Below are 15533 nucleotides of genomic sequence, written 5' to 3'. Positions count from 1 at the left end.
GACAGTGGTGCTGATAACGTCCGCATTTTCAAATGGAGGGAAAAAAAAGTCCTCCTTTCTGTCCAATACCACATGAAAGTGGTTGGATTTGGCATCTCATTTGTCCAACTTGCATACTGGTTTTTAAACACTTTGTTATGAGAGTAGCATATGTGTGTGGCCCTTTAATGTCTGGCAGCAGGTGGGTGACGTCAGTGAGTGTGCGGGTGGGCAAGCAAGTGAGAAAGCGGTCGCTGAGGGCGGGGGAGAAATAAATTGGCATCAAACTCCATAGCTTGCTAGCTTGTGCACGCTAGCTTTCTGAGACTCTTATTTTGTTGGCACAGGCAGGATGAAACAGGTCTTTTATGGTGAAGACAGGAACTGTGCAGTCGGTCTTTAGAGTTTTGACAGTAGGTACGGAGTCTCTAGAAATAAAATGTGTTTCTCTGCGTCCGCCCTGTTAGTGATTTTTTTCTTAAATATGAGCTCGCAGCAGCCAGCGTCATCTCACAAGATCCTCGGGTGCCGAGAATGTCAAACAACTGACGAAAGTGAAGTCTTGGTATGATTGCTCATTTTTATGTCTATTTTTTAATGCCTGGCTTGAGATCGACTGACACACCCTCCGAGATCGACCAGTCGATCGCGATCGACGTAATGCCCACCCCTGCCGTAAAATATCAAATAACATTGTTTAGGTCATTCACGTAAGAGACTAGACGTATAAGATTTCATGGGATTTAGCGATTAGGAGTGACAGATTGCTTGGTAAATGTATAGCATGTTCTATATGTTATAGTTATTCTTACCATAAAATTTACGTTAACATACCAGGCACCTTCTCAGTTGGTTATTTATGCGTCATATAACGTACACTTATTCAACCTGTTGTTCACTATTCTTTATTTATTTTAAATTACCTTTCAAATGTCTATTCTTGGTGTTGGGTTTTATCAAATACATTTTCCCAAAAAATGCGACTTATATATGTGTTTTTCCTTCTTTATTGTGCATTTTCGGCAGTTGCGACTTATACTCCGGAGCGACGTATACTCCGAAAAATACAGTATATATAGTATGAACGATCAATAGACCATAGGGGAGAGTTAATTTCTATCAACATAGTAAAACCATTTGGACTTTGCACTTAACTACTACTGACACAGCAGCAGCCTTCCCCTGTTGCCATAGAATTGCAGACATGTGCACCAATCAAAACAAAAAAACACAACATTTTGCAACACTGCGGGATGCACCCTTGGTCTCTCTCAGACAGACCATGAGCTAATGGATATGTGATGGAATCTAGAGTTGTGTCATTTAGGAGTTGTCAGGAAATGTGCAGGACAGTATAAGACACAAATACACCACAAGCACACACATGCAAAACCATATGCAGACACATTGAGGCAAGAGGTGGCCTGCCTCTTTGAGAAAAAATATGAATATAAACCACTCCAAAACGTTACAAACTGCCAATGATGATCATGTTGAATATTGCTTGGGTGCGCTGATATTTTGTAATTATTTTGATTTTAAAAAACTATCCACTTTTTGAAGCTTTAAGTTTTTTCAAATACGCACAATTTCAAATAAATAAAACGTATGGAAATGGTTATCATGAAGCATCAAAATAGAGCTGAATTAAAGTAGCAATTGGCAAAGACGTCATACAAGACTTCCAAATATCTCTCGAGACATGAACAAATTCTAGCAAGAACAATAGCCGTCAAAATGATTGACTTATTTAGATTTTTCTTATTGATTTTCGCATGATGCTACCAGTATAGGCATAGAGGATTGGCATAATACGATGGCTTTTTTCCTGTTATCTTCCTAATAAATGTTGACTGTAATGAAGGTTTTTTAAAGGGAATCAAGAACACTATACTTACTGTATGGAAGCGTAAAATATGGTGGTTTCAACCTTCTTATACATGGCATTCGTGATGCTTTGTCACCATAGCATATGAGCCAACAAGAATCGTTCAATTAGGTGTTCCGTGAGAAGATAAAAAAAAAAACATAAGTGGGGAGTAAAAGATCTGTGTGATCTTAGAAAGGGTCCAAACCACAAGAAAGTCAGGGTTGAATGCATGCTGGACATTCCTCAGACCAACACTCATGCACACAATTTTTCAAGAGGAAAATTATTTCAGCTGTGTAAATTGACAGCGGCCTTGTAGCTCGAGACGGAAAGGGAGAAAAAAGGGGAAGCCTTGAGCTCTGTGTAATAATTCCTGTTTAGCAGAGAGGCCTTTGGGGACCTTCCTCTTTTATGAAAACAAAATTCAGTATCGCATGGTCAAAAGAGACCGTTAATTGCTACCAAATGAATCGAGTGGTTGATACCAGTTTAGTTACACAGTCTAACAGGCACAAGCTTATTTAGCCTTCTTTGAAGTGGCTGATACAGTATATACAGTACAATGCACAGTGTTTAGGCTAAAATGGAAACTGCAGACAACGTAAGAAAATTCTCCTTTCGATATGTTTGTGCGGAACATAACAGTTTTCGCCGGCTTCTTGTCTCCCAGGGTGGTATTAGCCCTGTGTTAAACATAAGAAACTTCATGTATAGAAGGACTATGGCGTGTTTTGCAGTTAAGTAGTTTATAAACAGGTATATGTGAATTGAGGGTCAGACTTGACCAGGAAAGGTGGTAAAGAGGATGTCTGGCGGCTTAGGACACGGAAAAAGTTCACACAAACTATTTCCACCTAATTCCTGGGTTCCAGTCAGAAAGGGAAGTGGTGACTTGAAACGTGGTTTGTTTACACACTTGCACATGCCTACTAGTGGTGTCGGTAACAGTGAGTGCACATGAATCTTGAATATGTCAAGCATGCGTTACATATATCCACAACTTTATGACTGCTGTGTGAACTCCCTGAGTGATATACTGTATGTGAATGACAAAGCTTTCAGGAAAGATAATGTGTTTAAGTTTGGCTGGAACCTATTTCTGCTTTAAGTAGATGTGGTACCACAGCCACAGAGCCTCAAACTACTGGAGGCAGATATTTTCTGGCCAATATATGTGAACAGGAATGGCTGTGTTGGAGACTTCCCTCCCTCCTTTTTTCCCCAACAGATTACTTCCATGTTTACAAGAGCATCAGTCATCATCTGACAAGATAACAACATGGTCAACACGGTTCTCTGCAACCAAAGTAGATGCTGAAACAAAATGCACGATAAACTTAAACCATAAGATGTCCCTTGTGAAACTTGCTTAGATAAAACCAAATAAAATCAAATGACATAAGGCAGTTAATCATTATTAAGGATACTTTTTCAGTCAGAAGTTGACAAACATACTCATCATGAATAACTTATTACGTTATTTGAACGATATACTGAAGGTGGTGGTGCTATATGTTTCTCGAATGTCTAACTTAAAGCCAGGCTCTATCAACTTCTTATTAGTGATCATTATTGAATACAGCTGGTAGTGTCTCTTTGACAGCACTGATTGATAATCGAGTAATACCCACAGAAAAAGGGAACTACTGTACAGTGGAATCTAGGGCTGGGCGATATGGCGAAAAAATTATCACCATTTCTTTAATATCAGCCGATCTCGATTAATATCACCATTTCTTTTTATTTCGTGTTAATTAAAGCGGACTGTTCCGTGCAGGATAATACATTTTAAATTAAAAAATATTAGGGCCACAATAATCACTTATAAAAGGTTTTTAAAAATTTAAATTTGTATTTTTTCCCCAGGAATTTTACATTTTTTTTCTCACAAAAATGTTAGGAAAATAAATTGACAATTTTTTAAATTACAATTATTTTATTTAAAAATGTTATGGCGGCATTGATGACTTATATAAGGTTATTAACCCTTATATTATGTTGAGGGTCAATTTGACCCATTTCAGTTTTTGTGTTGGTTACCGATAGAGGACAAGTACCTCAAGGGAAAGTTGAGTATAGCTCGGTTGGTAGAGTGGCCGTGCCAGCAACTTGAGGGTTGCAGGTTCGATTCCTGCTTCCGCCATCCTAGTCACTGCCACACTGGTTTAAATGTAACTTAGATATTGGGTTTCACTATGTAAAGCGCTTTGAGTCACTAGAGAAAAGGGCTATATAAATATAATTCACTTCACAGTACCGAATCCCCACTGTTTACTACTGCAGTATCTTGTAACGAACACTTCCACTATTTTCGATTGAGGTAATATATGCTAGCAGCTGACAACTGTCATTTTGTTCACATATATGAGAGGTGCAACTGTACAGGTAACCCACATTGTGGTCCATACCTGGTTTTAGGGCCACAGTTTTGATTATCTTTCGGTACGTTTGTGGGGGTAAAGAGAACAACTTTTTTTCCTCTCAAAGTAATTTTGCTTTTTTTGCTTGTCATTAAAAACATTCTGCAGTAAACAGAGTATCATAGGTGTAGTGAATACTATAAGACCAGTATTTCAAGATAGCATTTACTGTTGTAATCCTCAAGAGTACAACAGTTGAAGTTCCAGCCCTAGTGGAACCTCAATTTACAAGTATTTCTAAAAATACAAGCTTTCTCTCGACCTTTTGTTATGCTTTAAGTTGCAAGCACACATTTGAGTCACAAGTCTCCACACCATTAGTGGGCATTGTGATTGTCGAAATGAACCCCGTAAGATCTGCCTCAAAAAATCCTATCTTCCATGGTAGGAAAATCTTATTGCTAGACATAGCTTTAAGTTTGTTTAACAACCATGAGAACCGAGAAAGGGAGCGTGAAAGACAGTACTAAGAATAATAAGTGGACGAGATGTATTGAATTGAAGAAAAAAACAAAAAACATGAGCGACTGTGTGACTGACTTTGCAGGGCAGTTTGTGTGTAGCAATGATAGCTGGCAGACTCGGCATTGTATTGACGTAGGAACCAGCTTTTGTGCCAGCAAGAGCCTTAAAATAATATTTGACGGCAGACATGTACAAACCCTGTTTCCATATGAGTTGGGAAATTGTGTTAGATGTAAATATAAACAAAATACAATGATTTGCAAATCCTTTTCAAGCCATATTCAGTTGAATATGCTACAAAGACAACATATTTGATGTTCAAACTGATAAACATTTTTTGTTTTGCAAATAATCATTAACATTAGAATCTGATGCCAGCAACACGTGACAAAGAAGTTGGGAAAGGTGGCAATACATACTGATAAAGTTGAGGAAGGCTCATCAAACACTTATTTGGAACATCCCACAGGTGTGCACGCTAATTAGGAACAGGTGGGTGCCATGATTGGGTATAAAAACAGCTTCCCAAAAAATGCTCAGTCTTTCACAAGAAAGGATGGGGCGAGGTACACCCCTTTGTCCACAACTGTGTGAGCAAATAGTCAAACAGTTTAAGAACAACGTTTCTCAAAGTCTACGGTCCATAATATCATCAAAAGGTTCAGAGAATCTGGGGAAATCACGCCACGTAAGCGGCATGGCCGGAAACCAACATTGAATGACCGTGACTTTTGATCCTTCAGACGGCACTGTAGAAAAAACCAACATCAATTGCTAAAGGATATCACCACATGGGCTCAGGAACAATTCAGAAAACCACTGTCACTAAATACAGTTTGTCGCTACATTGAGGGATGGCGTGGCGCAGTGGGAGATTGGCCGTGCGCAACCCGAGGGTTCCTGGTTCAATCCCCACCTAGTACCAACCTCGTCACGTCCGTTGTGTCCTGAGCAAGACACTTCACTCTTGCTCCTGATGAGTGCTGGTTAGCGCCTTGCATGGCAGCTCCCTCCATCAGTGTGTGAATGTGTGTGTGAATGGGTAAATGTGGAAGTAGTGTCAAAGCGCTTTGAGTACCTTGAAGGTAGAAAAGCGCTATACAATGACAACCCATTTATCATTTACATTTGTAAGTGCAAGTTAAAGCTCTAGAATGCAAAGCGGAAGCCATTTATCAACAACATCCAGAAACGCCGGCGGCTTCGCTGGCCCCGAGAATATCTAAGATGGACTGATGCAAAGTGGAAAAGTGTTCTGTGGTCTGACGAGTCCACATTTCAAATTGTTTTTAGAAATATTCGACACTGTGTCATCCGGACCAAAGGAGAAGTGAACCATCCAGACTGTTATCGACGCAAAGTTCAAAAGCCAGCATCTGTGATGGTATGGGGGTGCATTAGTGCCCAAGGCATGGGTAACTTACACATCTGTGAAGGCACCATTAATGCTGAAAGGTACATACAGGTTTAGGAACAACATATGCTGCTATCTAAGCGCCGTCTTTTTCATGGATGCCCCTGCTTATTTCAGCAAGACAATGCCAAGCCACATTCAGCACGTGTTACAACAGCGTGGCTTCGTAAAAAAAAAGAATGCATGTACTTTCCTGGCCCGCCTGTAGTCCAGACCTGTCTCCCATCAAAAATGTGTGGCGCATTATGAAGCGTAAAATACGACAACGAAGACCCCGGACTGTTGAACGACTGAAGCTATATATAAAACAAGAATGGGAAAAAATTTCAGTTTCAAAGCTTCAACAATTAGTTTCCCAGTTCCCAAACGTTTATAGAGTGTTGTTAAAAGAAAAGGTGATGTAACACAGTGGTGAACATGCCCTTTCCCAACTACTTTGGCACGTGTTGCAGCCATGAAATTCTAAGTCCATTATTATTTGCAAAAAAAAATTAAGTTTATGAGTTTGAACATCAAATATTTTGTTTTTGTAGTGCATTCATTTGAATATGGGTTGAAAAGGATTTGCAAATCATTGTATTTAGTTTATATTTACATCTAACACAATTTCCCAACTCATATGGAAACGGGGTTTGTATCCATGAACACATGGAGAAGCTGCTAATTGTGTGTGCAATGGAGAAGCACCTCAAAGGAAATACTGCAGAAGTCTATTCTCCAAAGTATAAACGACAGAGCAGTCTGAGCACAGTAAGGGTTGAACTGTCGTACCTATGCAGGCGGATACTAACTAACTAAATAATGTGAAACCCACTTCACTTCCAACTTTTTTTTTTTTTTGTCATGAAAAAGGGAGGTTTTTTGGGTTGGTGCACTAATTGTAAGTGTATCTTGTGTTTTTTATGTTGATAAAATAAAAATAATGATAAAAAAAATATATATTTTTTTAAATTCACGGTGGGAGAGGGGTTAGTGCGTCTGCCTCACAATACGAAGGTCCTGCAGTCCTGGGTTCAAATCCAGGCTCGGGATCTTTCTGTGTGGAGTTTGCATGTTCTCCCCGTGAATGCGTGGGTTCCCTCCGGGTACTCCGGCTTCCTCCCACTTCCAAAGACATGCACCTGGGGATAGGTTGATTGGCAACACTAAATTGGCCCTAGTGTGTGAATGTGAGTGTGAATGTTGTCTGTCTATCTGTGTTGGCCCTGTGATGAGGTGGCGACTTGTCCAGGGTGTACACCGCCTTCCGCACGATTGTAGCTGAGATAGGCGCCAGCGCCCCCCGCGACGCCGAAAGGGAATAAGCGGTAGAAATGGATGGATGGAAAAATGGATAAAAAATTATTCTGCGGCCCGGTGGTTGGGGACCACTGCCTTACATGAATGTATAAAACAGGTAAAATATTAAGCTTCAAGTATTGCCTTCTCAAAGCCCTGACCTCAACCTTGTAGAAAGATGAAATAATATGTTTAAAGTTTAAACCAACCATTATAAATAAACTATTGCAATTATGTCAATAGGAGCAATCCAATACACAAACTGAGTTATGCCAGACTTGCTGATGGAAACCGAGAGAATCTGGTCAAGGTATACTTTGCTTAAGGACATTTCACCAAGTAACAGGGGGGCTGATGAAAGGTGGAAGGTATTTGAGGACAAACTGAACAGTCAAGTTGCAATTGACATAATGCAATGAGAATAATATGACCTGGATGAATGAGAACATCCATAGACATATTAGTGGGGTCACTTGCATATATTTGAACCTGAAAGTATAATTGTTTAAATTGTTACTGTAAAGTGTACTTTTATTGTACATTCTAAAATCATTCAAATGTTCAAGGTTCAATAAATCTTCAAGGGCCTAAAGCTGACAATGACATTTATTCCCATGGATGATTGGAAAGATCGATGTCATACTTGCTCAGAACGATATCTGTTTTTGATTGTCAGGCATACCCCAAGACCAGGACAACCTCCAACTACCGACAAGATCCATTCTGCCTTTCTAGGACATTCCCGCTGACTGAAGCAAGTGTTGTCCTCCTTCCTTTTTTTCCCCCCTCCACATTATGTCGTGCGTCAGCACACATCTCACTTGCAGCTGCACAAAGCATTAGGCATCACTTTTATCCCTCCCTCATTACATATGTTTGCCAGCACCATATCTGCCCATTCAAACAAATGCTTTCTCACAGACACAATGTGAGGCTATGGTTTCCAGGCAGCTTCCATATGACACAATCCAGATCCTCTGCGCTGCCTATAGCAGGGAAACATGTTTTGTGCTACGATATTCCCCTTAGAAGTTCAGATTTTCCCGGCCCAACAGCTTTGAAACATATGCGTCTTTTGTTTTAGCTGGCAGACGTGTATACCCTAAAGATGTCATTGCTGATGCAGCTTAACTGTTAAGCAGGAAATATGCAATGTTGTGTTGAGAGAAAAACTCTAACGACAAAATATGGATCATTCTATACAATACAAATACAACAAGTTCAAATCTATGTGAATAATTGGTTAGAGTGAAAACACGAAAAAACCCTTTCAGTCAACTGGCCATGATTTGCATAATTTGTGGGTATTGCACAAAATGCTCTACTGATAATAATATTACGATTGCTATTAGTACAAAACGTTGCTTACATTAAGTTCGAGATGCTACCTCAGTAGAAGCATTTAAGTCTCACCTTAAAACTCATTTGTATACTCTAGCCTTTAAATAGACTCCCTTTTTAGACCAGTTGATCTGCCGTTTCTTTTCTTTTTCTTCTATGTCCCACTCTCCCTTGTGGAGGGAGTCCGGTCCGATCCGGTGGCCATGTACTGCTCGCCTGTGTATCGGCTGGGGACATCTCTGCGCTGCTGGTCCGCCTCCGCTTGGGATGGTTTCCTGCTGGCTCCGCTGTGAACGGGACTCTCGCTGCTGTGTTGGATCCATTATGGATTGATCTTTCACAGTATCATGTTCTCATAGTCATCATTGTCACCGACGTCCCACTGGGTGTGAGTTTTCCTTGCCCTTATGTGGGCCTACCGAGGATGTCGTAGTGGTTTGTGCAGCCCTTTGAGACACTAGTGATTTAGGGCTATATAAGTAAACATTGATTGATTGATTGATAAATATCTATGTGAACCAAACCCATGAGTGGAGGGATCAACTATTTAAATGAAGCCGAGCATTACCGAATAAAAGTTCAGTTCAGTTCATTTCGAACATGCATAAAGTTGATCTTACTTGTAGAGGTCTTTGCGAAGCACCGTGCGGGTAAGGGGGTTATCCGCTTGGGGAGCCATGCTCAGGGAACCCAACTTAAGAACCAATGTGTCTTCTTTGTTTGCATGGAGATCTTCTTGCACACAAAAAATAATCATGTTAATTCGTACAGTATAAATCACTACCAAAATAGATACGTTTGAGAAGCCAAGTCAAAAACTCTCATACGGGGATAAGGACTTAGAACATGTTATGTATTTGTAATTTTGACAATTTTACCTGTTTTGTCTGGTGCTCCAGGGCAGATGACCCTGATTAGACTAGTGTTGATGTAAATGAGAGGCAAACATCGAGAGGTCAGCGTGTGGCTTCTCGTAGGCTGGCCTGCTGACTTCCCACGGTCTTTGAAGTGCCTTGGTACTGTCGTCTAAAAAAAAAACAATTCAAATTAAGATTATTAAAGATCATAAAACACCAAAAATAGTACATTTTATACTGAATAATCTATTTCCTACCTGAAATATTCCGACTATGGTGGTTAATAAGGGACAGGAGAGCACAACATCAAAGGGCTGGGCTGTCAGAAGGATTTCTCTCAGGTATTGAGGTGAACCGTCTGCAAGGGGATCCGCAGTCACACGCTGACTGGCAGTGGTTGTACCGCTGCGTGTTGGCCGCTCAGGCCGTGTGGTGAGTTTATGACGAACATTTTTGGTGACAGCCTGTGTGTAGGTAATGGACAAGAAGCCATGCTGCTGGTGAGAGCCTTCCAGCACCTTGGCTGCCGTCTGGCCGGTGATGGGAGAAGAAAATAATTACTACAACAGATAGTGTTTCCTCAAAGCAACTTCAATCAATTCAAGTCATTTTAGATGTAAAATATTCTGCCTGGTAACTGATTACATTTTAGTCATTTCAGAGGCTATGTAGCTATCTAGCAAGTTGATTAACTTTTAGTCATTTAAGAGGCTATTTAGCATCTTAAATGAGCTAGCGGATTCATTTTTTGTCAATTACTATGCGATGTAGTTTTCGAACTGGCTGATTAACTTTAAGTTATTTCAGATGATATATAGTCCATCTAGCTAGCTGATTAACTTTTAATAGTTTAGGATGCTAGACTGTCTCGCTAAGTGATTAACGGTTAGTCTGTTACGATGCTATATACTCTACATAGCTAACTGGTTAACTTTAAGTCATTTAAAATGCTATATAGTCTACTAAGCAAGCTGATTAAAGTAACTTTTAATCATTTAAGATGCTATATAGTCTATCTAGCTAGCTGACTAACTTTTAATAGTTTAGGATGCTAGACTGTCTCGCTAAGTGATTAACGGTTAGTCTGTTACGATGTTATATACTCTACATACCTAACTGGTTAACTTTAAGTCATTTAAAATGCTATATAGTCTACCTCGCAAGCTGATTAAAGTAACTTTTAATCATTTAAGATGCTATATTAGGCTATTTAGCATCTTAAATGAGCTAGCGGATTCATTTTTTGTCAATTACTATGCAATGTAGTTTTCGAACTGGCTGATTAACTTTAAGTTATTTCAGATGATATATAGTCTATCTAGCTAGCTGATTAACTTTTAATAGTTTAGGATGCTACACTGTCTCGCTAAGTGATTAACGGTTAGTCTGTTACGATGCTATACACTCTACATAGCTAACTGGTTAACTTTAAGTCATTTAAAATGCTATATAGTCTACCTCGCAAGCTGATTAAAGTAACTTAATCATTTAAGATGCTATATAGTCTATCTAGCTAGCTGGTTAACTTTTAGTCGTTTAAGATGCTATACAGTCTATCTAGCTAACCTATTTACTTGGTCATTTAAGATACTACACAGTTTACCTTGATAGCTGACAAACCTTTAGTCATTTAAGATTTGATATAGTTATTCTAGCTAGCCGATTAACGCTAAGTAATTTAGATCCTACATAGCAGGGCTATTCAACTCGCCGCCTGGGGGGCCAAATCCGACCCGGGAATGACACCAGAGTTTAGCCTTAAAACTTTGAAGACAAACATTTTTGCAAAAACCAATATAGAACACTAGATTGCTAATGTTGTAGAGCAGGGGTGTCAAACTCAAATAAAGACTGGGCCAAAATTTAAAACCGAACAAAGCCGCGGGCCGAGGTTGAACAAATTAACCTTTTAATAGGGACCCAAACAAGTTTTACATTGAATATTGAACAAGCAAAGCTTATATAACTTTATAGTGACATGCAAAATCGAGTTTCAAATAATAATAATAATTAAAAAATATCAATGGCATATCAAATAAAATTTAAATACAAATTGAATGGCTCTTTTCGGCGGTGGGGTTGAGGTGGACGGGTTTTGGTGATAGCGGGGGGGTGTATCTTGTAGCGTCCCGGAAGAGTTAGTGCTGCAAGGCGTTCTGGGTATTTGTTCTGTTGTGTTACGGTGCGGATGTTCTCCCGAAATGTGTCATTCTTGTTTGGTGTGGGATCACAGTGTGGCGCATATTTGTAACAGTGTTAAAGTTGTTTATACGGCTACCCTCAGTGTGACCTGTATGGCTGTTGACCAAGTATGCCTTGCATTCACTTGTGTGTGTGTATAAGCCGCATATATTTTGTGACTGAGATGCTGTTTGTGAAGAGGAAAAGCAGACGCGGAGACAGGTTGTAGAGAACGCTTTAAGGCAGGGCCTTTAAAGCCCACCCCAAATATTGTTGTCCGGGATGAAATTCGGGAGGGGCACTGAACTTCTGGAGTCTCCCGGGAAAATGGAGAGGGTTGGCAAGTAAGAGTGTTAGCGGTGAATGCGGTGTTACAGCGGCGGGCCAGCTCTCATGTTAATTTGATATTGCCTCAAGGGCCAAGTGAAATTACACGGCGGGCCAGAGTTTGACACCCATGTTGTAGAGGAACTTGGACCACAGTAAATTCATTTGCAGATTTTTGCCTTGAAATTTTAACATTGCTAGAAAACACAGAACACGAGAGTCCAAATTAAATAACTCTAGTGTTCCTCAAGATACCCCTTTAAGTCCTATCCTTTTTAGCAGCTACACATGTTTTCGTAACCTGATGTATGTAACTAAGCCGTTACTGTAGCTTGTTTACTTCAAATGCAGTCAGTAGTAATCTTTTCAACTTTTTAAAGTTATACCAGTCGTGTTCCTCAAGGTTATAATTTAGGTCCTCTCTTTTTCAACATTTGGGCTTTACAACCAGTGGCCCGGGAGTTCAGTTCAAAAAATGTATGGGCGATTCACATTTTTGCGGCCGATTCTTAAAAACACCAAAGTGCTTGAATATAAATTATCTTTGTCGAGCTTTTTGCAGAGGGTCCTTAAAACAGCAGAGCACTCCTGTCACTCTGACAAAATAAACAGACCAAAATGTAATGTACTGTAGAGGACGCTGGTTCTCCGGAATACACGAAACAAGACCGGTCCTTCGCTTTCTGGAAGTTTAGCCGACAACAAAATTCAGTTGAATATTCCTGCTATATAGTTTATATAGCTAGCTGATTAACTTCAAGTAATTTTAGATGTATAGATATACAGTCTATCTAGGTCATTTCAAAGACCTCTTTGTGAAAAGAGAGATCAAAACATGTTGTATACTTATTATAAATCATACATAATAATTTAAATTTAATTACATAATGATCACAGTTATATCTGTGAGTGTAATAAACGCTTATGCCATGACTAAAAAACTAATTAATAATTTTTAGTGCACTTGTTATCGTTTGAATTACTCGTAAATCAATTGGAAAACAGTTAAAAGCATACAATTGTGCGCCCCTTAGGGAGAAGCTCTACAATAACTGAAGCAAACACTAAAGTTTAAAGTACATTCCTCAGAGTGTCATATTATCATCAGAATTGTGTACCTTTAGACTGGCTGTATTTAAGTAAATATTCTATAATGTCTAGCAGGTATGAGTTTCTTTGCAAAAACATCTCTGAGCAATGCACAGGACCTTTAAACCACTACCGATGGGAGAATAGCAGAGGCAGCACCAAAGAGGAAAATATATATTCTTACAGGAGAGAAAAAGCCAGAGATGTGGCTGAAAGAATCTTGCTTGCTGACCGGTCGAACCAACACAGTGCGTCTGTTCAGCTTGTCAGTGCAAGAGAGGACCACTCCTCCACAGCTGCTCCGAACACCCTCCTCCATACTGGAGGTGAGGAGAGAGACAACAAGTGCACAGAGGGACAGAGACAGCAGGGAAGGGAGATGCAGGAAATGTAAGTGCATGTATACCGAAAGAAAAGCAGTAAAAATATAAATAAATCACAGATACAATGATGGCAATTATGAAGTTCATTTGATAGCAGGGCACCTTTAGATAATTGGGAAGAAAAGTAAAGAGTTGATCAGTCAAACCAAAGGGAAGCAGCGCCAATTAAAAGCACCTCAAATATTGTGCAGTGGTCTTATATGATCAACAATGACTGTTAATATGGCAAGAATATGCATATCATTATTGTCTAGATTGTTTTTTGTAGTAAAAACAACTTAAATTATTGACTAATGAGCAATATTTGATATAGTTATTATAAATGTACTTTGGACATTGGAGACCAGTATAAGGACATCTCCATTTGTAAGCTTGAATCAGAAAAGTGAAGACAATGTCACCAGATTTTAAAAATATGATTGTGAAGACACAGTGGGGCAAAAAGGTATTTAGCCAGCCACCGGTTGTGCAAGTTCTCCCACTTAAAATGATGACAGAGGTCTGTAATTTTCATCATAGGTACACTTCAACTGTGAGAGACAGAATGTGAAAAAAAAATACAGGAATTCACATTGTAGGAATTTTAAAGAATGTATTTGTAAATTATGGTGGAAAATAAGTATTTGGTCAACTGATGGAAGGAGGTTTTGGCTCAAAATCTCACGATACATGGCCCCATTCATTCTTTCCTTAACACGGATCAATCGTCCTGTCCCCTTAGCAGAAAAACAGCCCCAAAGCATGATGTTTCCACCCCCATACTTGACAGTAGGCGTGGTGTTCTTGGGATGCAACTCAGTATTCTTCTTCCTCCAAACACGACAAGTTGAGTTTTTACTAAAAAGTTCTATTTTGGTTTCATCTGACCACATGACATTCTCCCAATCCTCTGCTGTATCATCCATGTATCCATTTTGGTATAAACTCAACTCGTCGTGTTTGGAGGAAGAAGAATACTGAGTTGCATCCCAAGAACACCATACCTACTGTGAAGCATGGGGGTGGAAACATCATGATTTGGGGCTGTTTTTCTGCTAAGGGGACAGGACGATTGATCCGTGTTAAGGAAAGAATGAATGGGGCCATGTATCGTGAGATTTTGAGCCAAAACCTCCTTCCATCAGTGAGAGCTTTGAAAGGTTGACAAAGTACTTATTTTCCACCATAATTTTCTTTAAAATTCCTACAGTGTGAATTCCTGGATTTTTTTTTACATTCTGTCTCTCACAGTTGAAGTGTACCTATGATGAAAACTACAGACCTCTGTCATCATTTTAAGTGGGAGAACTTGCACAATCGGTGGCTGACTAAATACTTTTTTGCCCCACTGTATTTAGAACTACTGGAGAGACAGGGGGATGTGATGAGTATTTCTTGTGAGAGAGATCTGGTTATAACCCACTTTCTTGGGTACATCTCAACAAAACATTACTGAACACCCTGAGTCACTGCCAGAAACATTTTTTTTTCTATCCTGTCTGTCCAGCATGAGGAGATATACAGTATAGACCCTTGATTAAAAGATATAGAACGTATAGCGGAGACACCGTATAAGGAGGCCTAATGCTAGCTGCTCTGGGGCAGGCAGATGCCTCACCACAGCTGTCTCTTTGCAGTGCAGAATGAGTCCTTCATAAAGCCCAGAGTGCCAGCCTTGACCTGGCCTGGAGAGACACACAAGGCCAAGTTGAAATAGTATCTATGCTTATTTTTCTTCTTTAATTAACTCAATTGAGTAATTAGCTCAGGGATCTGTAAACCATGGAGTGGTCCCCAGGCAGCATGGGCTGTGCATGTATAGTATATACCAGTCGTTCTCAACCTTTTTTCAGTGATGTAGCCCCTGTGATTTTTTTTTAAATTCAATCAATCAATCAATCAATGTTTACTTATATAGCCCTAAATCACTAGTGTCTCAAAGGGCTGCAC

The 15533-nt window shown here is 39.6% G+C and overlaps 1 protein-coding gene across 4 annotated transcripts in view; it reads right to left on the bottom strand.

The window, feature by feature from the left end:
- Nucleotides 1–15533, bottom strand: part of LOC133562376 (intermembrane lipid transfer protein VPS13B-like) — an 819661-nt gene that overhangs the window by 493045 nt on the left and 311083 nt on the right. For 2 of the 4 annotated variants that reach the window (XM_061916537.1, XM_061916534.1), the window contains exons 28-31: nucleotides 13406–13541; nucleotides 9882–10154; nucleotides 9646–9793; nucleotides 9388–9502 (exon numbers count right to left, since the gene is read on the bottom strand). In XM_061916537.1, coding sequence (XP_061772521.1) covers nucleotides 9388–9502; nucleotides 9646–9793; nucleotides 9882–10154; nucleotides 13406–13541 — 672 coding nt within the window. Of the gene's footprint in view, nucleotides 1–9387; nucleotides 9503–9645; nucleotides 9794–9881; nucleotides 10155–13405; nucleotides 13542–15201; nucleotides 15269–15533 lie in introns of all 4 variants that reach the window. The other 2 variants (XM_061916536.1, XM_061916535.1) reach the window with 2 other exon arrangements.

Source organism: Nerophis ophidion, linkage group LG11 (genome assembly GCF_033978795.1).
Source record: "Nerophis ophidion isolate RoL-2023_Sa linkage group LG11, RoL_Noph_v1.0, whole genome shotgun sequence".
Classification (NCBI taxonomy): domain Eukaryota; kingdom Metazoa; phylum Chordata; class Actinopteri; order Syngnathiformes; family Syngnathidae; genus Nerophis; species Nerophis ophidion.
Note: the sequence above shows the minus strand (reverse complement) of the source record. Positions and strands in the feature narration are given on the sequence as shown.